Source organism: Penicillium psychrosexuale (assembly GCF_028828465.1).
Source record: "Penicillium psychrosexuale strain IBT 29551 chromosome Unknown utg000003l, whole genome shotgun sequence".
Classification (NCBI taxonomy): Eukaryota; Fungi; Ascomycota; class Eurotiomycetes; order Eurotiales; family Aspergillaceae; genus Penicillium; species Penicillium psychrosexuale.
This window is the reverse complement of record NW_026643188.1, coordinates 880119-905482: the sequence shown is the minus strand read 5'-3', so window position 1 is coordinate 905482 and position 25364 is coordinate 880119. Positions and strand designations below refer to the sequence as shown.

Sequence of the window (25364 nt, the reverse complement as noted above, 5' to 3'; positions counted from 1 at the left end):
GTATAGAAAGACAAATTGCCTGAATAGTGTGCCGAATGGCTAATCTGTTATGATTGAGGATATGTAATGTAAGGGGGATGCAATACCTACACATATGTACTCCGTACTTGTATTTCCATGAAGTCCCCTATGTCGACCTTTGCCTCATTATTGTGCCCATCCTGCGATCCTCTTCCGAATATCTTCATCAGCACATTGTATGACGGTTTCTGACATCTTTGAGGTTAGGGTTCGCTCTCTCGCTAGGAAGGGAATGGATGACATCGAATTTGCGAAGGAATACTGCCTTGTGCAGAACAGTTTCTCCCACTAAGAAATTCATGTCCCAAGAAGGCCGACGACCTTGATACATGATATCGTTGATCGAGCAATTGGAGCTTCAGGACCTCCACTGCATCGGAGTTGCGAGAAACTGCGCGGTGCAAAACCTACCCTTCTGTAACGTCGCCGCCACGATTGAGTAGCAGACCCACGAGTGGCAAAGAGACGTGTTCAACAGCGTAGGAGAGTGGCGTGGAATCAATATTACATCGACGATTAGGATCGGCTCCGTGATCAAGAAGCATGTTATCATCTCGACATCGTACAAGGGATTAGTATTGAATCATTGGACGTCACAAGGAGGCAGCTTTGAACCATTGACAGCTCGACCCCCCCCAAAATTTGGGGATCCATGGCCCATCGACTGGCTGATATCCCATCCGTTGTCTAAAAGACGTGTTGATGGCCTCACATATATACACCGGAAATAAAGGCACTCCATAGAGAAGCAGGTTCTTCCCAGCTTGATGGCTTGAATCATCACACTTATCCACTATATTGGAGTTAGAGGAAAGTGAGCTAGCGCCGATAGACCTATTCAAAGTGCTCTGAAATCTTTCGAGGTCGCCTTGGGTACAAAAATGTTTCAAATCTTCAAGTGCTTGGAGAAGCATATGCGGTGAGATTGGAGAGGTGGCTCTAGGGTAAATTGCACTACGTAGCAGAATATGGAATCATCATGAGTTATTATTAGAAGATCATAGATGACGTTGATAAAAAAGGAAAGGAGGCAAAAGCCAATGTCCCCGCACCGCTTCTCGGCATGCCGTGTGTACGGAGTAGGTAGTATGCACCGAGCCCGGAATATACTGTTCCAACAGTATGCTCTTGGGTTATGAACAAGACATCAATCTATATATGGTATACGAGGAACATTCCCAGGTGTAGCATTCCGTTTTAGATCAGTCATGATCTCCAGGGTTGTCTATCCTTTACGGGCACTCCCGGCGCCGTGGCTGAAAACTGCGATTCAAATGCGATTGTGCAAACAATCTAAGACCTGTGTCGATCTTTCTAGCCATTTACATGTGTCTCTGTACTCCTATTCTATGTGGATCCTAGCGTAGTATGATATTAGTCCAAAGTACGGAGTAGTAGTTATTGACCTTGCCACTCATATATATTAAGTCATGAGAAGAAATTAGAATCACATACGGAATGATATAACACGGAATTGTATATTAGGAATGCTGCTGTAATATTGAACTCTTGAAGTCAATCAGTCAATCGCCACGATATCGGCCACAATTGGAAATTTCCCCAAATCTAGATTTCCCCAATTTCTCCCGAGGTCGATTTCCCCAAATTGGCCATTCCCCAATTCTGGATTTCCCCAATTTGGAACGTCCAACACGGTTGTGCCGGCTTTTGGGGTAAGTCTGGATCATCATAAAAGTGTGGAGCACCCGTTCTCCATATATAGCCCACCTACGTCTATATTTTAGAATCCTCATATTCAAGCTCCAATGGATTTAAGCACAATTCGACTCCAAGGCCCATTGGGGATTACAAAAGCAAATAAGCAAGGTCGTCGACCTGGCAAGATAGCCTGCGTGGCCTGCCACACCCGGAAAAAGCGATGTGACATCTCCCCACCATATAAACAGTGCACCCACTGCCGCAAAGAAGGTCAAGCCTGCATTCCGCGAGATTCAATTGACAGGTATGTTAAAAGGAAGAAAAATATAGATACTAGCAAGACTTACAAAACTGTTGGAAAGACTTACTCGGCAACAATTGTCCAACCGCAACCACAACAGCCAGAAAGCTTGTAATAAACACGAACCCCAACTCCAGCTCAACAGCTATCTGCCAGAAGAAACCGATCACGATATACCCCCCTGGAGCTCGATGTATTCGTTCTACTCCGAGATGCGCCGGCTACTACCTTCCCTCACTTCTACTTCTACTTCTACTTCTACTTCCCCACATTCGCCTGGAATTGGAGGAGGCATTACACACTGCCAAACTGCACCAAATGAGAGAAGGCGGGATGTGTATTCGTCAGTGCTGGATTCTCCCGGGAGCTTTGAGTCTGATCTTTTATATACGGATTGTGTGGAGGTGAAGGGGATCAGCATACCTGCTTCTCGGTCCCAGTCTCGGTCTCTGTCTCCAATGCCCGCAGAGACAAGGATTGGGTGGGAGAACGCGCTGGCTCGCGAAGCTGAGATTCTCAATGGGGGCCTTGCTTCACCGGAGGAAGAGAGAGTTCCTGAAGACCCTATTTCTGCCTATAATAGTTTTATGAATGATCTCGATGCATTGCTTAGATTTTGAGGGTTTTTATATTGAAAGAGGGAATGTGCTCGCTCACGATTGAATGAATATATACTCAGATGGCGTTATTCTGGACATTGAAGCTCTATGATTCTATATTTCCAAATAATGTACAAGTTTAAGATACAAGGTGACGGGAAAGTAGGCAGACTAGCGTACATAAAACAAACACCAGCCAAAACAAGCCCGCCAGAAGGGATATTCATGCAACACGCTAGCGTCAAAAAGGTAGAAGGATCGAATAATGATGATGCAAAGGGGAGGAGGATTGGGAGATTATTTGTCTTTGTTTTTGTCTTGCTCTCGGTCTTTGTCTTTGCGGACGATGGGAACTTGAATGGCGTTTTGCATCTTCCAAGTCAAAGGCCGCGGTACACCACGCCATTCCTGATCCAAGATGGACGCTGCATCCAGCATGATCGGGGAAGGATGCTGGGGGACATAGCGGGTTGCACCAAGAATCATGTCACGCTTGATGAGGGCATTGGCAAGGCGAATTTGGAGATCACGCTGTTCACCCCTGGGTTTCCATCCGATGAGGTAGAGAATAGGATTGTGACGGAACTCGGAGGGTATATCGTCAAGAATAGAGTCTGGGAGCCTGTAGCTCTCATGGTTTTGGTCGATACCGATAATGACCTTGCCGGCATCGGAACTCCATAAATCTTTGTTGAGTCTCGTGGGTTTACCAAAGGACGCATTGCGACATAAGGAAGTTAAGACAGCCTGTTTCATCTTGTAGGTCACGGTTCTTTTCATGCAAGAATATCGCCATATAACTAGACAGATGTTGTACTGGCGGTGCCTGAAGGCAGCCAAAAACAAATCCTCCCAATTTTGTGAGGTTACCTCGAACAAAGGGTTCTCGAAAAACCGCAGGGTATAATGCAAAGCGACGTGGATATTCGCGCCCAGCGCTTGCACGATATGGCCGAGCGGATAACTGTCAACGGTGAGTTTGTTGTCGATGCAGATTTCCATGAGCCGGTCTATGGAATCGAAGTCCTTCAATCGAGCGAGCACACTGAACATCTGGCCAATAATGGAAGGGCTGAACCAATCAGCACCCCATGTATTGGTCATGAGGCCAATGAAGGAGCCTATATCTTGCCCACTGTCCAAGTGCACTAGAAGCGAATCTTGGATTGTCTCCTGGAGCGCGCTGTGGATGGTGGAAAGGTTGGACATGTGGCCACGCTGAACCATATGTTCAATGAGTTGGGCTTTTTCGCTAGGGTCAACTAGGGCGCTGAGCAATGCGAGCCATGTTTCTGGGTTTGGGCGCATGTGTAATCGAGGCATCATTCGTAGGAAGTGACGAAAGACAGCCACATCCTGACGCCGCGCAGCAGCTCGCAACAAGATGTTATATGTATCAGTGGTAGCCACATGCTCTGTGCATGAAAACAAGGATCGGGCAGTTTCAAGGAACTCATGTCGACAAAGGAATTCTAGTGCATTATTTAAAGCCGCAGTCGAGATATAATTGGAGTATGTTTCTTCCATGAATAGCGCCTCAAGATGTCGTTTAATCCGGACCAGGTGCGGAAGCTTTGATAGAGACATGGCCTTCTCATCGAGCGTTGGTTGTCTCGCAGATGTGACATCCTCGATGTGCTCGTTAAACTCCTTCACGGTGGCGATAACCGGACGAGGTAGCAGGATCTCGTCCAAATTCGAGCTGGTATCCGACGTTTGACCGAAATGCCAATTTCCACGAACCAACGGTACAGGCAGCTTCGAACGCTGCATCGCGCCCCGAGAAATGCACATTGGAACCGGTGGCTTGTGAATATCAACCAGTGGATCTCCCTTAGCTTGTAGGCTCTGTGCACGGGTAAAATGCCCTTCCACCAGCGCCATGATATGGTCGGTGGCACTCAAAACTACTCGACGGAGTAATCCCTTGCTCTGACTTGCAGGTAGAATGTGCACACGACATCCATTGTGGAGCGCAATGTACCAAATATTCTCTTTCAAGGTATAACGGGTCACACCAGAAAACAGAGCAAGGGTCTCCTCTGGTACAAGTATCTCCTTCTTGTTCAAACTCTTCTGGGGATTTCTCCGGATATCGCGGTACACTTGGTCCAGAATCTCCTTTGTATCAAACCAAGCATTGTCGAAGAGCTTTGCTGAACGAGATTGATACTTTTTCTTCATATATTCGCGAAACCGCAACTTCTTCCGATCTCGAATTGATGTATTTCGTAAAAAAAGCTGTCTCTGCGTAGGAGACGAAGAGTTGGCGTTCAGGGGTTTGTTGTGCAGTCGACCTTGCTGTATTCTCTTCGCTCTTGTCAACGCGAAGCCCCGTAGCGGTTCTCGAGAAGTGGCGTGTTCGGCATCTGCGAGGGAATTGACAGATTGTTTCTGACCTGCGGAGAGCCGACCTCCACCACTTTGATTCAGACCATCGGAGCCGGTTTCCTTGCCCTTGCTTATGTTAGGATTCTCTCCAACCGCCGCAGGGGACGGTTGCAGATTTAACTCGTCGGGAGACCGGGCGGAAGACACAGAGGAAATCCATTGGCGCGAGTGTCGAGAAAGCGAAGGAGAGGAGCGGACTGCTGCGCGAAATGGGCCACTGGAAGTATGGCCTATCCTCGCTGGAGTATCAATCGACTTCAGGGAAGATATCTGTCGGCGTTGCAAAGCAGGCGCAGCCCAGCGAGGATAGAGAAACAGAAGAGGCTCATCCGGGCCAGTCGCGACAGTGTCCAAGACGGCAGACAGACGCCTCCTTAGACACGGGCGGCCACGCAAGAGCATAAGGGACGATGCTCTAATGGCACCGGAGACATGAATGGAAAGGAGAGTAGAATTGGGCGCGTTGCTGAGGTGTTTTTCGATGGACCTTTTTGCCCCGAAAATTGCTAGCCGCCGAACGGGTAGGCGGTGGCCGGAGGTTGGCTCTGCCGGGTGAGCTGCTATACTTCGCTATGTGATTCTCCCAATAACAACATTTATTTGGTCTATACAGAGAACTTTTAATACATTAATAAATGTGTCCTTCATGGTCAATCTCAGCGGCCTTGGGAATGCCCTTGAAAATCCGTTTCATCGACCTCACACGCTCCTTCAAGACCGGTCGCTTAGCCATTAGTGTATCATGCCTGGCCACCGGAGTCAAGTCTAACAATTCCGTTCCTGACTCCCCATGATCATCTTTAAAGAAATCCGGTCCGGTAATGTGATGCTTGCAGGATTCTGCGGCACGGGCGAGATTGTCTTTCTTGCGTTGGACTGCATCGGCGTCCTTATCAGAATCAGTGGGAGTTTTGGAGAGCCCGCGAATGACATCAGAAAGATATGTTACAAATTGCCAGCGTGAGGTCTGGAATAAGAACATGGACATTATATCTGGTATCTGATATGCCAAAGTAGAGTTAGCCCGGTCTCAACATATAGATTAGAGGAAATCACCCAACTCACCTTGTCGTTCAGATAATAGAGCTCGTCGCCTCCAACTTCAATAAATTTCTTCAGTGCATCAATCCTCTCTCGATCAATGGAGGCTAATTTCAAAGCATGCATCAAACTGGGTATATCCGCAATCTCATCGACATCTGACTCCTCATCGACCGTCGCGCTGGCATGAGTCAAGAATCCAGTGTCCACCCGGGACAGTCCTGCGGTGCTTTGCTCCCGACTTCTGGCCTTGGATGAATGAATCGTAAAATAGTCCTCATTAAGCATGTGGGCTTTCTCGAAGTCCGAGCGATCACGATTTCGCCGTGGATGGGCCTTAGTCCGTAGTCTCACCCACCGTCTCCTTCGAACAAACGAATGGAACCACAGCTGCGTACCATGCCACGAAGACGAGGCAAACGAAAAAGAGTACTGCCACCCTTGCTCATCGGTATCACCAGACATGTCGACATACCATGTCTTCCACGTCCACTCCCAGCTTGGATCAGGTAGCTGGGCATTTGTGATATTAACAGGACTGACTCTTCGGTCCTGAGTCATCCAGGGGCTGGGATCAAAGTTCAACAGTGAGCTGTGCGAGTAATGTGGGATACCAAAAGCGAACCAGCCCCGCTGGTTCTCGTAGAGAACGTCCATTTCTGAGCGGGATTTGGTGTCCTCATGGCCGTTGGGTTGGTCTCCTATTCCGTTCACCTGGCCACTGCCGCTGCCGCTCCCATTATTAGTCGAGACTCGCGACGGAGCAAGGTCAGCTGTCTCGATATCTCCGGTCCCGCTGGCTTCTCCAGTGGAGGTTGCTGATATCGAGTCTCCGCGCACCTGGGACGATTCTCGGCTAAGCGAGTCGTTCGTGTCTGGCTTGATGCCAAGTCGATCGGGTTGCCATTTTGCATATTTCCGCTTTGCGAGCTGGCTGTGGACAGATGCACGGCTCAAGTGCTTCGTCAGGCTTTTGTGGTGATGAGTCGATGTGCCCGGTGGAGGTCCTTCACCGGTGGGTTGCTGTGGGACGGTATTATCCACGAGGGAAATGGAAGTCGACCTCTCCATGGTCGGTGTGAGGGTATGTAAAGGAATGTATAGGATGGTGGTGATGTGTCCCAGTGGCTCCTCGAGCCCTGTAGTGTAGAATATCACTGAGTATACTGCACTTGCATTATCTCAAGGGGTCGTATCAGAGTATAAGGAGGGATATAAGATGGGGAAGTAGAACTGTTGATTATCTGTAGATTATCTTAACGAAAGAAAGAAATGACAGAAAACAGGAAACAATAGAGAGCGAAAAAAGTCAACCTTGGAGAGTAAGTTGATGCAACATCGATGACATCGTTTGCGGGGATGAACCTTGGAATGCCAAGGCCATTTCTCCTACAAATCGGAACAGAGAAAAACATCAACAACCACAAGAGCCCACCATGGCAGCACCACACTATCGAAAAGTCGAGCTTCAATCTCCAGCAGACTTCACCTACCTCTACGCCAATACCGTTGCCCTATCGCGCCGAAAACTCGACCTCTACTTCCCCCCTTCCGCAACGGATAATGACACCCCAGATCCGATGCGCGAACGCGTCCGGGAGCTAATCGACGAAGTGAGACCAGAACAACATGTAAATCCACGTATCTCTAGACTCTAACTTCAAATAGTACATAAACCAAACCTTCGAATCAGCCTCAACTTCAATCAGCATCAACGGCATAGACTCCACCTCACCACAGTTCCCTTTCCCGGCAGCTTTCACCGCGCCCACTGAACAAATCGAGTACGAGCCATACGATACAGAGCTTGCGTCGCGTGTGACATCGCTGTACGCGCAGCTGGAATCTCTAAACACGACAGTCGCGCAGCAGAGGCGGGATGCGCCGAGACGTGCGGCGAAAGAATATGCCGCGCAGTTGAAGAAGATGATTGAAGAGGAGGAAGAAGAATATGAAAACGAAGACGAGATTGGAAATGGGGGGAAAGATGCCGATAACGATACGGAAATGGGCGAATCTACGAATCTGCAGCCCCAATCGAATAATGAAAACGAGAACGAGAACACAACACCCGGCCAAGAGCCGGATGGTATGGATATTGATTCTATCCCGAACGGAACTGGGTCGGTGAGGACAGGGGCCCAGGCGTTCTCGCGACGCCCCCGTGGAAACTATGACCCGGCGTGGACGTTGCAGGCTGCGCTTGGGACGGAGGCAGAGCAGGAGCGGTGGAAGAGTGGGGATATTGCGAGTGTCTATGAGGATGCTCTGCGGATGTTGCTCCGCTTGCAGGGCGAGGGCAATGCTGATACGGAGGCCGGTGTGGAGGGTAATGCGTTGGCAACGACGGTGGGCAAGGCTGAGAGAGCTGGCCGTGCTGCTGAAGTTGTGGAGAATATGAATAAGTGATTGCCTTGAGGACTTTGGGTTGCTTGATTAGCGTTCTCTTCTTCGTTTTTTCTTCTTTTTATGCTTGCAATTTGTTGGGGGCGTTTGGGGGGCCTGGGCTTGTCCTAGGGATCATGATACCATGTCTTTCCTTCTTGATGGCTCCATTGAGTCAAAATCCTACACATCGTCTTTCATATTCAGACTAAACTCTGTCTACTATCTCTATACCAAAGGCAAATATTATTGGTTTTCTACTTCTCCTACTGCTACTGCTACTACATCGTACATCATAAGCATAAGCATAACAAAGACCAAATAGTGTCCTACACATGACAGCTACCATTTCAATATGTGCTCATTCGTGTATACACTACCAACAAAGAAACAACCAAGACAAACACCATCTTCACACCAACTCGCTTTTAAATTTCATCGCGTCCTGGCCCTTCTATACTGAGAGGAGTGGCAGCCACACGCTGCTTATCTTGATAGGCAAAAGCAAAAACAAAAGCAAGCTCTCCATGATATCTAGATCGGAACAAAAAAAGCACACGCAAAAAGCGAATGTAGGGTAAGGGTCCACAGGCTGTGGATGGATCGGGAAAGAGGTGTTGAAACTACCAGAAGAGAGGAATTCCGGTTTGCCTCGGGGAATTGGGGTTATGTTGGGGGTTGTCGGACCGCCAGATAATATTTTTTTTTTGAGATTTTCAGGTTGATCGGGGTTGAAAACAAACCTCCAGCATCCCCATCTGGATGTCTGATTTCAGTCGCCATATAAAAGGAGATTGTCAATCGGCTCATTGGATCTCCAACAAATAAGACAAGGAAACGTGCTCAGCAAGCTTAGGCGCTAGTCTGAGCAGCCTCCTGGCCCTCGACATCCTTTTTTGCAAGTGCAGGGTCGTCCTCAATAAGAAGCTCACCAGCGTGAGGGGGCTCCTCCTTAGGCAGGGCCCACTTAGGGGTACGGGCCCACTCAGGCTCCTTCCAGGGGCCCATATCGGAGAGCTCACAGCCACCCTCACACTTGCAAGTGCCGCCGAACTCGACGGGCAAGTTCTCAGGGGGCACCTGGGACAGAAGCTCCTTCTGGTATCCGCTGCCGAGGACGTGGATCTTGCTAACGGTAACGGGGTCAAGGAAGCCCTTGACGGCGCTGAAAACGCTGCTGAAGCCCCACGGCGCGTTGATCAGGTAAAGCTTGCCCAGACGCTCGGGGTAGTGGTTCTGCGAGATGTCTGAGGCCTGCTTGACGTACCCGTAGACGGACGGCACACTGGTAATGCCCACGCCCTTCAGGTCCATGACGGTGCAGCAGGTCTCGAGCAGCTTGCCGGCCTTGCGTGAGCAAGCGGGCAGACGCGGGTCGGCCAGCTTCTCGTATTCACACACCAGGTTCTGCAGCATGCGGTCGGCGGTGGTGATCTTGTACATCTGGTTCAGGTCGATCTTGCCCAGCTTCTCGATGTAGACGGGGCGGCCATCCTGTTTGGCACTATGTCAGTATTGCATCTGAATGCGTATAAGCTACAGAAGACCAACCTTGTCCGTCTTGTGGTAGTATTGAGGGTAGAACTTGAAGACCTCCTCCTTCTCGGTGTAGTTGAAGTCGCGAGCCAGATCATCGGTGCCGAACTCCTTGCGCCACTTCTCGCTTGCAGTGAACCTGAAATATCAAGTTAGACAATTAGGCCTCGACAAAAAGCCGAAAGCTAAGAAATTCCGGAATAGAAAGCTTTCTGCCAACTGCTCTAAAAAACAAACATCCATGCCCTTTGAGAATCGAGGAACGTACATATTTTTAGCGGCCTCAACATCAAACTTGCGGGCACGCAGGAATCGCAGGAGGGTCAGCGTATCCAAACGTTCGGTGTAGCCGAGCTTTTCGAGCTCAGCGCGGAGCTGTTGCACCTTTGCATCCTGTTCGGGGGAGGTGTGGCCGGGGTGACCAGGCTGCGTTTCTGGAGCGGTGGTGGGGAAGTCGTAGTGGTCGTACTTAGGATCCGTAGGCAACTGGGATTCTGTGGCCGCCATTGTGATTGATGGGAGGTATATGGTCGAAGGGGAAGAGGAGAGTTGTTGTTCTGGAAAAAGAGCGGGAGGCGGAGGGGATTAGCGTAAGTGGCCACTTTTTAAGATAAAAAAAGCCTGGGGACCAATGTTATTTCTTATTATTGAACAACAATAAAACCACCTTGTCAAAGAACTTCTTAGGGATTTACAGGGGCCAAGACTATCGTCATTTTGCAGGTCGACTATTAGTTGAGTTATTAGGTTGTCATTTGGGTACAAAGGATTGACTATATTGTATGTACTTCGTAGCATATATAGAATATATAGCACTTCCTATCTGTTCCCGACTCCAGATTTGTACTATTCTTTTATTAAATTTAGATATCTCAACAGCACGCATACTCGAAAAGAAGATTCCACTCGAGAAAAAGGGGGCAAGCAGGCGAGGGGCAGACGTGGCGGTGTCGAGGTGTCGAGTGACGAATCAATCCACTCCATAACTATCAGTGGACACCAGCATTTGACATATTAGACCTTACGAAAGAAGACAGATATATCATAGTAGCCAGTCCCGAAATGAATTGTAATCTGCCTAGGCATTCAGTGGAGAAATAAACGATTCACAACATAACATACGGGTATTCAATTGAAAACAATTCAACAGCATCACAAATAGGCATTATTATACACAGCGCATGGGACCGTACAGGTCTGGGCGGTGATTGAAACACAAAACAGAAGGACATGCCGGGGGATTATAGGGCTCGAGCCCCCAATGAAACCGGGAAAAAAAAACAAATGGTAACAACTATGCGCTGGGTATAGACATTGAAAGGATGAGAGACATAGGAATGGCAAGCATAATAGGAAAAGATAGGGGAAAGGACACAAATCACAGGATCATCGACATCCCCCGTACCAGCGGGGAGAGGGCCTTGATCATTCTCCATTAAGAGTATATGCGTGTCGGCGACACGCACAAAGGGCATTCGCCCGAACTGCATAGATGGGCAGATTTCAGTCGTTGCATAGAGCAGTCATCCGATCTATTATTTGGGATGGAGAAGCATGACATATTTGTCCATCTTCATCGCAAGATTAAGCGCCTAGGGCACGGTCGGTCATCAGGTGGCTGAGCAGGCGAAGTAAATATGGAAGACCAAATAGGGGGAGCTGTCCGACCTCCGCTCGAGCTCATCATTCATCAAAGGGGGACTCTGGGGAGCCTGGGGTGTATAGCGCCCTTACCAGCCCTTCTTTCGTGCAAATCGTTTGTTTAAGAGTGTAAGCACCTTGGTGACGTTGAATTGGACATACTCCAAATCGAGGTCCTCAAGGTTATCCTTCTGCATCTCCAGGAGATCGTCTAGCTTGAGATCAAGCTCCAGTAATCCACGGGCTCGTCCTAAATAATGCGTTAGCAATGATGTTCCGTTTTCCTCGAAGATTAAATCCAAGGACTCACCCTTATAGTGCAGACTAATGACGAAGGTCCCTGGCAAGGGACTCTTGAACATGAAGTAAATGTTCGCTCGTCGGTTTTCTGGCACATTGCTGCGTCGGATGACACCCTCCTTCTCCAACTGCTGATGGGTGAACTTGTACGGGCCAAGTTCCTGGTTCTTTGGCGTCTTGCCGCCACGGTTCTTGCCTTCGGACTGACTACGCACGTTGTGGAGGTAAGACTTGTATGTTACCAGTTGGCCTACCAGGTAAGCATTGTGGTCGCGAATAGTCGCGAAAACTTCCTCGAGTTTCCGCGTCTCTTCCAGAACCTTTTCCTTGAGCGAGCCTAGATGCACCAGCTCCTGCTCCACTTCGTCACGAAGCAAGCTAAACTCGTCAGAGCGGTCAATCACGCCCATGTCTTGCAGTTGGCTGAGGAGTTCCATGGTTCGGATGCCCTTGCGGACCATTACGGCATCGTTTTTCAAGGTTGCTGCAGCCTCGGCAATGCGGTCGAGGCGTAGAGGTCGGCGTGCAACCAAGGTGTTCTGGGGCAGGGATCGCATGATTTGGACAAAGGTTGACTTGGCCTCCATGAAGAACACTTCTTCCTGAGTGATATCGAGAGCGGCTGTCAAATCATCGAGAGCAGTCTCCCATTTACTAAACAAAGGCACGGTGATGGTGCGGTTCTCCTTGCGGGGAACTTGAGGGGGAGCTCCACCCAATTCTTGGAGCAGCAGAGACAGGTGCGAGTATTGGTCCTGGGCTAGCGATGTACTGTGCTTCTCTAGGAGACCGTGCATGACATACATCTCATTGAGAGTGATCTGGAGCTCAAGATCCCGTTTCGACAAGGCCACATAGTTGTCCATTTCAAGACTCTCATAGAAATCCTGCACTTCACACAGATCAAGCAAGAATTTGTTGACACGTTCTTTATTTTGCTGAATGAAGGGCTGTAGGCTGGCCATGTAAGGTTCCTTGGCGTAGGAAGGTTTGTTCGCCAGATTCTGAATCATCTTAGCGATTAGCGTCAGGGTACGGCGCGGCCTGTCCGTGGGCGTAGCATCAATCAGCATGTAAGAGCGAGGAGTAACGATTGCCGGGTTGATGAAGCGCAGGAAGAAGAAACCACCAATAAGTGTGCAGATGGTTTGATCCTGTGCATCGGGGTACTTTCTGCGGGACAGACTGCGAATCTGCTTACAGATCCATCTAATACCGTACGGAGCCTCGTCTACCGAGTCAATGATGGTTGTGATGAATCCGTTCGCGATATCCGTCAACATCTTCAAACGTGGGGCGATGATGGCTTGCACCTGTGCATTTTCAGCAGCATCTTCGGCAGTCACAGACCGGGCCAGGTAATCCGGAAGAGAGCCAGTTTCCTCTTCGATCTGCTTAACCATGGTTTCGTAAACCTTCAAGGGATTGATCTCCAGATCCACGTCCCGCAATTCAATCAGAGAGTTGATCTGGTCTGCTAGCACCTGCTTCAAATAACTCTGGCCGGGCCCACGGCGCGTGTAAGTGGTCATCATCCGAGAAACTGGGGTGTTTTGGCGCAACAAAGACGAGTACTCCGGTGTGTTATCGAATTGGTAGGTGAGGACGGACTGGAACATAGTAAGCAGAAGATGCTCTTCGCGACTCTCGTACTGGTTTCCGTAGATGGTGAACATGACGGTCTGGAGGAGAGAATCGATCTCAGCCATGGAAACGAGTCGACAGAGGTGGGCAATGTGTCGGGGTTCTGATTGCAAGAGGAAAAGAAGGTTGCCGTACTTCTGGGTTCGTTCATCGTTCGGGAAGAACCCTTCCTGCGGGTCTGCCGTATCGTCGAGGTGGCTGGCGACTTCATTTTGCTGGAGCGAAAGATAACAGGTTAGCGGATGTGTGTCGATTGCCACGGAAACAGAATCCTTACCTCTTCCAAGGCCATTCGATTCTGAATGAGCAATGCGATTCGCGAGTCCAGATATCGCACATCCTTTTCCAACACGAAATTCTTCTTCGATTGCGAGGAGATCCTCGACTTCAAATCGCGCAGGTGCTTCTGTGCTGTCGGAGGATTAGCGCGACCATTAGGGATCAGCCAGAATTCGTACCTCGTGCCAAGTCATCGGAAATCTCCAAGTCTCGATCCTTGGCGGACATGGAAAGGTACAGAGCCGTGACCGACATCCGCTTGGATTGGCGGAGCGACCGAGTATCGTGCGACGACATTGTGTTATGTCGTGCCACGGGCTGAAACGAGGAGGACGAGGAGGAGGATGCCCGTGACTGTCTGGATGCGGGTTGTAGCATCGTCGCAACGGACATTGTGGTATTAGGGGGGTGACGATCGTCGGAGTTGACTATGTACTGCGATGACCCTGGCGTAGGGACTTGAAGATAGAGAATGGGGCCGTAAAAGAGGAGACACCCGTACCGAGGATATGGGGTTTTCGAGACCGATTTACCACGGTACTGTGGTGAATCAATGAAGAAAGAAAAGAATCATCAAGGTGAAGAAGAAGGAGGGGGGGGGGGGTTGAGGGTCAAGTAAAGTAAAGAGGGGAGATTATTTATTTCGTTAGTCTGCTGTTAGGGCGGTTCTGGGGAACTGGGTTTTTTGTATTTTTCTGCTTTATCTTTTGTGTTATTATTTTCGTATTAATTTCTATTTCTTTTTACTGCCATATTCTCTCTCTTCTATAAAAAAAAACAAATTTGGGAATGAGACGTATCTTGTTATGCAAGGGGGACAGCCTTTTTTTTACCCCTGGCCCAATGCACTTCGCCACTATTAGGAACACCCTCCTTTCTGGAGAATATGGCCCTGGACTGTTAGGAAGATCTCGATCAACATCCTTGTCTTCAGGATTTGGCCCATGCGCGCTAACTTCAAGCCGTACTTTGACTTGTTTTACTTGTTAATCATAGAACATCCTGACGTCAGATCTCTCTTTTATATTTCTCAACGGCTCGAGAAAAAGCAATAACATCAAGGACATAACACAACCAAATAAAAATGTATTACAGGAAGGTGACACGGTTTCATGTCTGCAGGGGGGTTGCGCTAACCGGTACCTGCGTCTATATTGTAAAAGACTTGAACCGTTCAGGCTAAGCCCACGAGACCTCCATGTGGATGTCTCGGGAATGTTATTTGGTACTTGAATGCTGATGTCTATATATATTGTCCGTAGATTAGAATTGAATCCTAATATATGAATATGGATACAATAATCGCAAACTACTCGACACAACAACCTGGTTTCAGGTTGAGCCCATACCAAGTACGGGAGTATGGCCTTATCAATTAATTACGCGTAACCAATCTTCTCACGTATTCGGTACTTATGTACACATTCAGTACTTATGGCCTCATTCTCCCAAGAGTCATACCACTTAGGTACATCCGATGTACAATATACATCCGTGGTATGCCTATGGGTTGTCTCAAACCATAGCGGAGTCTCGGCTACATCCGACATGCTTGTAGATGTTTTACTTTCTATTTGATTCTTGATATTCTCTGCTATATTCTCCTATCATAGATGTAGTCCCGGATTGAACCAGTGGGTTGGGCTTGCAGTACAACCCCTGGGAAGAAACCAAGCTTTGGGTCTTCAAGGTTCCAAGTTGCCTTTTTCTTATTATCCAATGAATATCGAATGATATGCGGAACTTGGCTGATTGATTTAAATTGATAGTATCATCATTAAAAAGCAAACTATGCGGGGGTGCACTGAATCCACCTTGAGGTTTTTTTCCCCCAAAATCCCTCGACACGGACGTTATAAGTTCAAGGTAGACAGTGCATTCCTGGTCTATGCTTCTTTCTCAGGGGTAATTGAACGGAAAAAGTGGAGTGAGTGGGGGGAGACAGAGAGAGAGTTTGATTCTCTCCGCGAGCTTCCCCTTATCAATACATGCATATGGGATGTAGTATGCATATTAAACATACTACGCATGCAGATGTACAAAGTAGACATGCATTTTAAGATTACAGAACATGGCTCTACATGACTTCGTGGCTTTTGGCTCCCTCGAGAATATCATCCTCATCCGGCCGATCATTCACACGGGCCAATATGCATCCCATCCTGTTATGAAACGCGCCAAGGCTCTGTAGATCACTTGCCAACCCCTGATATGTATCACCACATACTTCCATCCATGGCTATGTATTTGCATATAACATCCATCTGTGTATAAGTACTACAAAAAAACAGGGTAGACATCCATGGCCCGCTTGAGCGATCCGGGCTTCCGCTAATTCGCGCTCGGATAGGAATCCTTCCGCTTATGCCGGAATCCATGACCATCAGCTGTTATCATCGGCGATATAGTAGGGATCGGCAGTGGGTGCATGTTATCCTTTGCTATGCTGTTCGGAGTACGGATTGGATTACTGCGCATATAATTATGTCGAGTTCACCTATCTTACTCTCCGAACCCATCAAACCGGATACGATCGCCGCACCCATTATGCCTCTTTAGGCCCGTTGAAGAAAGTCCCGGGAAAGTAGACAAAGTACGCACCTATGTACTTATGCTCCAAGGTTGGCGTTTGCGATTCATTTAACTTTGCATTTATTGATGTTTCTTTTCATATTTTCTTTTTATAGCGGGGAATGGTCAATGCGGAGTCTTTGACTCCTACCCATACGGAGTCCAACCTAGCTTAGTGAAACATAGTCTCTTTCTAGGTACTATCGCGTGGATCTAGATCAAAGACAGATGGTGTTTCAAGCGGAATTACTGTTGATCAAGTAAAGAAATATTTGAAAAGCAAAAATAATATAAACATTAATTTTACAAGAATAGCACATTATCTCATTGCCGAGAAGAACCTGATATTCTATACATGTACATACAGCAATCCCAGAGTCTCCAACTGACGGGTATCGCTATGCTAACTAACAATAATCTAAACAGGAAAGAACAACCCAACCAGAACCCCATTCGTAAATGCTTTTTTTTTTTGACGGACTAACCGTCTATTCGCGGAACGTAAGAGACTTACCGGGGGTTTCCCGCTTGATCTTCCGCGCGCCTGAGGGGGCTTCCAACGCTTTGATGTACGGGTTGTAAGCCTTTTTGCGAGGGTGCGCGACTGTGGCAGAAGACGGCGCGTTGAGGACGGCGTCGGCGTTGCCATAGTCGAAGGGAGCCTCGCCCTCGGGCTTGGGGTCGGATTTCGATTTCTTGGCCTTCTTCTCCCTGCGCGACTTTTTGCTTTTCTTTTGCGTGGAGTCGGGGTCGTTGCTTGTGTCGTCGAGGTCGGCTGCTATGGAGAGGGCTTGCTCTGGGTTGTTGATTGGAGTGACCTTTCGTTTGCGGGGACCGCCGAGGTCTTTGACAGTGAAGTACTTCTTCTCCTCTGGCTCCTGGGGAGCGGGTGTGGGCTTAAGGGGAGCGGGTTGTTTTGTGGTGCCGAGGTGGTCACGGGTTTCGGAGACGGTCGTCGGCATGGGTGGCAGGGGGAGAGAAAGGCGCATAGCTTCAGCACCGGCGGCAAGCGCATATTCTGGGGGAGTGGGTGATTCCCTGGCTTCCAAGACGTTGCCCCAAAATTGAGACGTTTCATAGCGTTCAGCAATGGGGAAATCGACAGCTTCCGGGATGGCAGCCTCTAGGACCCTTGCGAGGTGTTTCGGGGGTGCCACGTCACGCCATTCTGGACCATCAATACCGGCAACCTTGGCTTGCTTGATAACATCCAAAAGATCGTGTGACCGTTCCTTCGTAATCGGAGTCATAGGTGACAGGGTTCGGAATAGAGTCCCCAAATCAACCGGCATAGTTATGGCAAGCTTGAAGAGCATGTGCTTGGGGAAAACGCACTGCCAACCCTCGTCCTCAGTGCGCGCTACTTCATCGCGCCATTGGTGGACAGCCTTGAAGACGGCGAATTGCTCCTTGGAAAGGTGGCTCCAGTTGCGCCACAACAGATCGAACCAGCCTCCCGGGCCATATCCATTGACGGCATCGTAAACAGGACGTTCGTAGCGTTGCAGGGCTTCATGTTTAGACCGCTCGTTAACGTAATCAATGTGGCTCGCCTCTTCGGTGGAGTTGTCGATCAGGTCATTTCGTAGGCGGTCGTAGACGTAAAGAAGATAATGCGTGTCTGATCGTGCATAGTCGAACATGGCCGGTGGGAGTGGGCGAGCCCGCCAATCAGCCGTCTGATACCGCTTATCAGCTTCGAAGTTGACGAACTTGCTCAGCAGGAACTTCAAGCTTCGTTTTGGGAAGCCTAATGCAGATGCAGCGTGGAAAGTATCGAACATCCCAACCACATATAGGCCTAAGTCACGTTGCAGCCAGATGATATCCATGGTGGAACCGTGGAGGACCTTCAAGATCTTTGGGTCCGCAAAAACCTCGTTCAGCATCTGCAGCTCTTCTCTCCAAGGTCGCAAGGTATCCACAACCCAATCCTTGTCCCGGGTGCTGATTTGCATCAAAGAGACAAGACCGTGATAAGAGTGTACATCGTGATGCTCCAAATCAATAGCGATTTCCTTCGCTTTCTTGAGCTCCTTCAGCATTTCCTTCACTCCATCCAAAGTATCGACGAAAGTAGCCGTGGTACTCTCAAAGGGCAGATACTCAACCGGAGGGGAGACCTGATAGACCGGCTTCGGGTACTCTGAAGCAAGAATCTCCGCCTCATAAGGGTGAGGATAACCAATTACACCTTCTATCTTCTTCGTCTTCAAGCATTTCTCCAACGGTACAATCGCATGAGGCTTAGACTTAAGAAGAGGCTTAAAGGGGCTCATATCAGCGTTATCTGGTTTGCGATCGAAGAGCAATTGCGGCTTGGGGATCTTGGAGGGGCCATAGTCGTAAATAGTCGGGAAGTTGGGCGCTTTCTTGATCGGTGCACGTTCTTCCTGGGAAGGGCTGAGCTTCTTAATCACACCAGTGAATTCATCCAAACAGGCATCGGCCTTTTCCAAAAGCGAGTCAATCACATCCACCACGCCACGCCAATTGTCCTCGACGGAATCTTCATCGTGAAGGGTTGGTCCAGTCACGTCGGTTCCTGCGGTGGCAGCTTTGATAACGGCGGAGGTTAGCGCAATGATGCGCGCGCTCTGTTCATCTAGCGACTCGGAAAATTCTGCGCTGGAGGTGCGATGGAAGTTCAGGTCTTCCGATGAGAGCTGTCCGACAGTTCGCGTCACCTGCACCAGAGCGGAGGTTAACTTCTCCCGGAACGGTGCAAATTCTGCAGAGTCCATGATGACTTGCAGAGCTCCAGTTCACTGAATCTAGCGAAAGGAAGAATGAGGAAAAGAAACGCGAAACAGTAGTGACATGAAGATCCAAGGTCCCGAAAAAAATGTCAATGGAGAAATGGTAGGCCCGGCCTGACCGCCTTCCCAGAGTGGCGATATTTGTATGGACTTCCGCCGATCTTCGAGTTGTCACCGCATTCTTTTCCTCTCATTCCTCTAAAATACTCAATATACTCAGTTCGACTTAGCAAGAAAAGTATAAGGTCTGCGGGATATTATCTGATAAACTTTCTCCTATTACATCCAACATGGCGGCTTCTATTGCCCCCGAATGTAACGATATCAAAGAGTGAGCTATAGTGAACATACCTAGCTTCAACGTGTTAACCAAAAGCTAATATATATACTAGGAAATATGACACTTGCTTCCTCAAGTGGTATAGCGAGAGTATGCAACTATTTTCCTTCAATAAAAGGCCTCGGTGACAGCAGCAGCTAATCCTAGAACAGAATATCTGCGTGGCAACACTTCATCCAATGACTGCGAAGCATTATTTAAGAACTACAAGGGGTGCTTGAATGTAAGTCCTGCCTTGTGATATGTCCTCTATATATTTCTATATATTCAAGTTGTCTGACAGAGGTATGTAATGCTTATAGAAAGTTCTCAAGGAACGGGGCATTGACGCCATGGTGGATGATGCCCGAAAGAGCGGCAGCAGTGAAACGGATGCAGAGTTCCTCAAGAAATCTTGAAGAGGAACACCTAGATCTCTCTGTGAATCGCCCTGATCCGCGGATGATCGTAAAAGCAGCCTGGCTCTGGCGCCATTTGTTCTTTTCAGCGATACCATGCATCTTCCATGTAAACGGCGGACCTGTTAATTGCCTGTTCGAGTTAGTTTTGCCTTTTTGGATTTAGCGCTTCACTACGCCTTCAACCTACATTGTATAAAAGACGCGACCTCCCTTGGATACCTGCAAATGTTATTACATACAAACTAACTACCGCTCGCTTGTGGCTCACGTGACTGACATTGGGACGGGAGCATGCGTTGCTATTCAGAGCCTTAGCGTTTCAACCTTGGAAGTCCTCTCTCATCTCAGAAGAAATAGCGCGATGGCTAGGATCAAAGGTTGGTGGAGGGCTCCGCTTTCGGAATGGATTGCGCAACGGTACCGAGACCATGCAAACCAACCTGCGATGTTGATGGCGAAAAGGGCGACCAACCCTGAAGCCTTGGTAGATCCTATTCCAGAAATCGCCATCCAGGTTTACAGCACCGTCCATCTAGATTTGAACGCCGAACATGAATATACCGCTCTTTGTCGATATCTCTCTTCGGAGATACATGACTATCCCCAGCTGTCATTTGAGATCTACGGTCACCAGCCTGATGTATTCACCTGCGTGGAGCATCAAAGACGCGAGATTCTTCACCGAAAGAATAATTTCCCGGGAGAAGGGTTTTTTCCTGGTATTGCCAAAGTGGCGCCCAACGAGGATCGACTTTTGCAGGGGTTTCTCTTAGTGATTACCTCCTATAGCTTTCGTGCTAACGGCCAACCGGATTATGAAGCCGAATCAGGTCCGCTGTGGGTAAATTTCAATGAGTTTTCCGCTCAGAGCGAAAGTTGATCTCCGTTCCCGGATTGAGTGGTTCTCCCGATTTAGCTTTGATCCTTCAACAATCCCCGATGGGTGTGTTGTCTATTCAGAAAGAGAAGAACTCGTGGTGCGAAAGTGCCGAACCATGCGTCACAACTTGCGGACAATATCGTCGTTAGTTAGGCTGAGTCACTGCGATATTGAGGATTTTGAGTTCGATTATGGTCTGGATGAAGATGAGGGAGAGCCATCCTTAGCATATCAGCCTCCAGCGCTGGAGGTCGTCGAGTCGCTACATAGAAAAGCCGATTCACTACATCATGGGGATTTCAATTTACAATCACCTTCCGAGGGGTCTGTCGTCATTACATCGCATCCTACAACAACATCACCAGAACCAGACCTTCGGTACATTATTCATATCGCTTTTCCTCATAAACAACTCGGGCTAGAACTTATGCCTATTGCGCAGGCCTTTACTGCTGCGATTATCGATAACATTCCTCGCGGAAAGACAATCAGCTTTGAGTTCTTCTCAGCATCTCAATCCCTAGGTGCTATCCTAGCATCGCACCGGGATCTCATAAAATCTCGACCGGAGGTAGCTATAGGAGCGGTCCACCAAGACGGCCGGACTTTCCCGCAGGATCGAATGCAAAATTATATCCCGGGAGTGAGGGAGCCATACCGTAGCTTTTTCGTTACTCTCGACCGGCCTGATTTCCTCACTGAGCCTGGTGTACTTTTTTTCTTAACGGATGGAAACCAAATCACAGATGAGGCAATACAGAACATCTCCAATCTTTGTGGGCCTAAAGACGAACGTGGTGACTACGCGGTATACCAGGTCTGGCGGAGCACTGGAATGGCCGAAGTGGCACAGTGACTGGCAATGATCCCCACACCTGTACAGACCACCTAGCTTCGAATGAAGGGGGTTTAGGGAGAAGACCAGGTCAAAACGAAAATAAGCTGATACTATATACAGGACTTCTCTGATATTTCTATCCGCTTATGTACGTCGCATGTTACACCTATTTAGTTAGTTATTTCCCCGCATGCCGTACATGCTGTTTGTTGTGATAGAACTAGTATATCCAATTACCCAGGTGCGTAGTCCTTACAGTTTGGATGGCCTGTTGTTTCTATCAATACTGGCCCAATCCGGTAATCCACCACCGACCCATGTCCCCTTGGCGCCATTGGAAGCTGACCACAATAAAGCCATCAACTCCGGGTGATCTTCTCCACCCACTATTGTGGCGGCGTTTGCGATGAATTTACTAGGACTGGTCTATTGAGCATTCAGAGGGAAGTCGAAACCTCCTGTGACTGTATCCGCTGTTTGTCGTCAAAGTATTAGCGTTGTCAATATACCTATTGAGGAAAGAATACTTACAGCCATTCCAGGAAGGGCGAAATGAGCTGGATGTGATTTCATATTCAAGTTCCTCTAGAATTCTCTGTGTAGTTATCTCTAGGCTGGTGCTAGACATACAACAACTCACAGGCCCGGCCGTTACAGTTTGTGAACAAAAGTTCAACGGTGTGGTCTTTTCGAGACCGTTCTATATATTATATATCTCTATTTTGCTCCAGGAGTGTCTTTATCCATTCTATGTTATTCTAGCAAGGCAATATTAGGGAATTATCTTAGTATAAAAGCATTATCGGCATTATGTACAAGAGGGAGTTTGTATCAGCGATGACCTCGTCTCCGAAGATCACTCTGCCCGAAATTCGCTGGAACCTTCGCTATTGGGTTACTCAAGTTTCCAATGCCTGCACCCATAGACCCAGAGCCACTGCTCCCACCACTGCCTTTCTTAGGCTGTGTGAGCAATGTCCACACCTCTACCATACCAGCCCGACGGGCAGGTAGCATGCTGTACTGCATGCTATAGAGGTTGCGGCGATGGATAGGTGGCACAAATCGGCCGGTTATAAGGCAGAAGATGACGCGAGGCGCGAGGTAGTGTTTCCGGAGCCGGTGGCCCAGCTGGAAGTATTGGTCGAACATTGCACGTAGGGGGAGGGGAATAGACTAAAATATGTCAGCTTTTCTGAGGCGATGTTTTGGTTGGATATGTAACATACCTCGAGGTGGATGCAAGAAACCAGCGCAGACAAGTCCGTGTCTGTTGGGTTCTTGTCTGGTTCATTCCGAAGCTCGAATCGGATACCTCCTGGTAGCCGTCGAGAGTCTTTCACGCGGAGCATCAACGCGAAGAGCGGGAAATGATTCAAGAACGCGAGGCAGGTGTCAAGCGCTGCTTTCATTGAAATAATTAACATCCGGGCCGAGGCAAAGGTGAGATAGAACACCACAACTGTAGGCAGTAAGAAGAATAGGACGGTGAAGAGGATAGTGCCAAGGAGGAGTTGGTCGAGGTCGTAGTCACATGAGTCGATTCGGTTGCGAAGAACGTTGCGTTTCTTTCCACGGAAAAGATGGAAAAGGGAAATGATAATGGTGAGTTGCCAGTTGAATATACGGGCGGAGGCAATGTAGAAAGAGTAAATGTGAACCGTCAGGATCGAAAGAAGGTCGGAAAAAAGAGCGATTGGCATGCTAGCTCCTGCAAAGCTTGAACATCCAACAATGTAGATGACAGCAGGAAGGTAAGGCTGAAGGTTGGCAATGCAAGCTGCCCAGTTTTCAATGACCCATAGGAACAAGTCACCGAGGAACGCCGCTAGCTCATTGTTGAGTTTCAAGCCGGCTGGCCAATCCATTAGCCACGAAATGGTGCGCTGTAACCCCTCCACCGTCCAGCCGGTCAAGACAGTATTGATTTGCGAAGCAACCCAGTTCGCGTTGTCAATAATGTAGGACCCCAACGCAATCCCGATGATCACATCATTGGCAACAAGCCACAGACTGTTATAGAACCGAATATAGTCTGGATGACTGGTCGTGACACTCTCCCAGTTATCCTTCCTTTGCCGAAGCTTGACATATTGAATCGGCCAGTAGCAGAACTGCTGCAATCTTATATCAACCTGTTGGGCTGTTGCTGAGATATCCTTGAGAGCAGCAGCATCAGGCCGAGCACGCCACTCAAGAACCCGCAAGACAATTTCCGCAGCAGACCGGTGGCATACAAGCCCGACCACGAAGATGCGGGTGACGACGGGCCAAAGCCATTGCCAGAAAACGTGTGCAATGCAAAGGACAATAAACCCCCATAAAGTTGTCGCCGATTCCACGACACGTTCTCCGACGCTCATACTTCTCTTCGCCCGAATTCCAATCAAATGGCTGTTTTTGTGCATGAGCTGCCCCATCTCATACGCACAATTGACTTGGTTGATAATGAGCGGGAGGGCTTGCTCCTTCTGTGATGGAATGTGCTTGACGACCGTATGAAGCTTGAGCTTCTCAACCAACAACTTGGGCCCAACCTTGTCACCCTCTTCCTCTGATTCGATCGTATCTGATGACGGCCCCCATATTTCTGTCTTCGTCGCTTTATCGCCCAAGGCTAGTGAAATCGGATCGAGCGACATATATTCCATGCGTGTTGGGTGCGGGCGGTGGTACATGATTACCTGGACAGACAGGTTTGCCTCTGGTGGGCAGAAGATGCGAGGAGCTTTCGGGGACAATATTGTAGTCACATCCAGGTGGGAAGGGTTGAAAGAAGTCGGAGACTCGCGAGAGTTGGTCGAGCCGAGGACATGCATCTGAGAGCGTCCACATAGAGTGAAGATGCGCACAATTGGGTGAGGGCTGTTTCGAAAGAGAATGCCCGCCCGTAGAGCATTGTCAACATTTTTAGACTATTCATCACGAGCACGATCAGCTTATATCGAACGAGCAGACAAGGCAATTGCAACCACCTACCTCGACATCTTCCAGCACCGTGAGCACAAACAAATCAAGCTCCGAGTTTCGCCATCCGACAATCACGCCCGGGGATGAGGATCGTGGGAGGTCGTATGGCCAAAATACCCGCAACAGTCCATCACCCATGAGCATATTGTCATCCTCCACCTTTCTCAGAATGAACCTCGACGGCGCAATTGTTCGCGCGCGGAGACGCCGAGATTCACGTGGCGCGGATGCTATATATCTCTCGTTAGCAAATCCTCATAAGCCAGCATCAAGCGCTTTATCTTTCGATCGCTGCCCATAGCTGTGGTAGTTCCGGCTCACCAATTGGCCCTCTTTAGACGCGAGATGGTTGATCGGCAGGACGAGGAGGAAAAAGAAGACGGAGAGAAACAAAAACCCCTTCGCAGTTCGTGTCTAAATAGCAAATTAGCGACATTGAAAATATAACGTGCGCTGGCACCAAGCCGATAAAGTCGCAAGCGGAGCAAAGGACCGATGGCCGATGGAAGACATACCACGACACCGTGATCCCAGGCGAAGATGGCCAATTCGTATAGACGGGTAACAAGGTCCCACCTAGCGGTAATATAGCCCGCGACGAAGATCCCAAGAGTGAGAACGGAAAAGGGGTGCATGAATCGAAATGGTTCAGGACGTCCGCGTTGAGGTTGCGCGCATAGCTGGATGAGGCGATCGATCGAGGGTGGTTTAGAGACACAGCGACAGCACAAGTCCAGGCTTAAAAGGTTTGTTGGAAGTTGAATCCTCGAAAGAACGAATTGGAGACAATAAAAAGAACGATCATTTG

At 48.8% G+C, this 25364-nt stretch overlaps 10 protein-coding genes across 10 annotated transcripts; 3 read left to right on the top strand and 7 right to left on the bottom strand.

Annotated features, from left to right (window-relative positions):
• Positions 1-2877: 2877 nt before the first annotated feature.
• Positions 2878-5373, bottom strand: N7518_004256 (uncharacterized protein; the record flags this gene model as incomplete). The annotated part of the gene is made up of 1 exon (XM_057185183.1): positions 2878-5373. One exon carries the CDS (start codon positions 5371-5373, stop codon positions 2878-2880), a length of 2496 nt encoding a protein of 831 aa, XP_057041953.1.
• A 226-nt stretch (positions 5374-5599) lies between these two features.
• On the bottom strand, positions 5600-7083 carry N7518_004255 (uncharacterized protein; the record flags this gene model as incomplete). The annotated part of the gene is made up of 2 exons (XM_057185182.1): positions 5600-5971; positions 6037-7083. 2 exons carry the CDS (start codon positions 7081-7083, stop codon positions 5600-5602), a joined length of 1419 nt encoding a protein of 472 aa, XP_057041952.1.
• Positions 7084-7448: 365 nt separating this feature from the next.
• N7518_004254 (uncharacterized protein) lies at positions 7449-8421 on the top strand (the record flags this gene model as incomplete). Its single annotated transcript, XM_057185181.1, has 2 exons — positions 7449-7625; positions 7681-8421. The coding sequence occupies 2 exons, from the start codon at positions 7449-7451 to the stop codon at positions 8419-8421; spliced, it is 918 nt and encodes a 305-aa protein (XP_057041951.1).
• Positions 8422-9249: 828 nt separating this feature from the next.
• N7518_004253 (SEC14 family lipid-binding protein) lies at positions 9250-10440 on the bottom strand (the record flags this gene model as incomplete). Its single annotated transcript, XM_057185180.1, has 3 exons — positions 9250-9891; positions 9949-10072; positions 10202-10440. The coding sequence occupies 3 exons, from the start codon at positions 10438-10440 to the stop codon at positions 9250-9252; spliced, it is 1005 nt and encodes a 334-aa protein (XP_057041950.1).
• Positions 10441-11663: 1223 nt separating this feature from the next.
• N7518_004252 (Ras GTPase activating protein IRA2) lies at positions 11664-14190 on the bottom strand (the record flags this gene model as incomplete). The annotated part of the gene is made up of 4 exons (XM_057185179.1): positions 11664-11824; positions 11885-13733; positions 13796-13929; positions 13977-14190. The coding sequence occupies 4 exons, from the start codon at positions 14188-14190 to the stop codon at positions 11664-11666; spliced, it is 2358 nt and encodes a 785-aa protein (XP_057041949.1).
• Positions 14191-16856: 2666 nt separating this feature from the next.
• On the bottom strand, positions 16857-19112 carry N7518_004251 (exosome nuclease subunit RRP6; the record flags this gene model as incomplete). Its single annotated transcript, XM_057185178.1, has 1 exon — positions 16857-19112. One exon carries the CDS (start codon positions 19110-19112, stop codon positions 16857-16859), a length of 2256 nt encoding a protein of 751 aa, XP_057041948.1.
• A 305-nt stretch (positions 19113-19417) lies between these two features.
• On the top strand, positions 19418-19876 carry N7518_004250 (uncharacterized protein; the record flags this gene model as incomplete). Its single annotated transcript, XM_057185177.1, has 4 exons — positions 19418-19458; positions 19520-19557; positions 19620-19690; positions 19770-19876. The coding sequence occupies 4 exons, from the start codon at positions 19418-19420 to the stop codon at positions 19863-19865; spliced, it is 246 nt and encodes an 81-aa protein (XP_057041947.1). The 3' UTR covers positions 19866-19876.
• Positions 19877-20863: 987 nt separating this feature from the next.
• Positions 20864-21604, top strand: N7518_004249 (uncharacterized protein; the record flags this gene model as incomplete). The annotated part of the gene is made up of 1 exon (XM_057185176.1): positions 20864-21604. One exon carries the CDS (start codon positions 20864-20866, stop codon positions 21602-21604), a length of 741 nt encoding a protein of 246 aa, XP_057041946.1.
• A 234-nt stretch (positions 21605-21838) lies between these two features.
• Positions 21839-22123, bottom strand: N7518_004248 (uncharacterized protein; the record flags this gene model as incomplete). The annotated part of the gene is made up of 2 exons (XM_057185175.1): positions 21839-22012; positions 22118-22123. The coding sequence occupies 2 exons, from the start codon at positions 22121-22123 to the stop codon at positions 21839-21841; spliced, it is 180 nt and encodes a 59-aa protein (XP_057041945.1).
• A 294-nt stretch (positions 22124-22417) lies between these two features.
• Positions 22418-25191, bottom strand: N7518_004247 (phosphatidylinositol N-acetylglucosaminyltransferase; the record flags this gene model as incomplete). Its single annotated transcript, XM_057185174.1, has 5 exons — positions 22418-22762; positions 22816-24501; positions 24566-24715; positions 24878-24970; positions 25072-25191. 5 exons carry the CDS (start codon positions 25189-25191, stop codon positions 22418-22420), a joined length of 2394 nt encoding a protein of 797 aa, XP_057041944.1.
• Between the last annotated feature and the right edge of the window lie 173 nt (positions 25192-25364).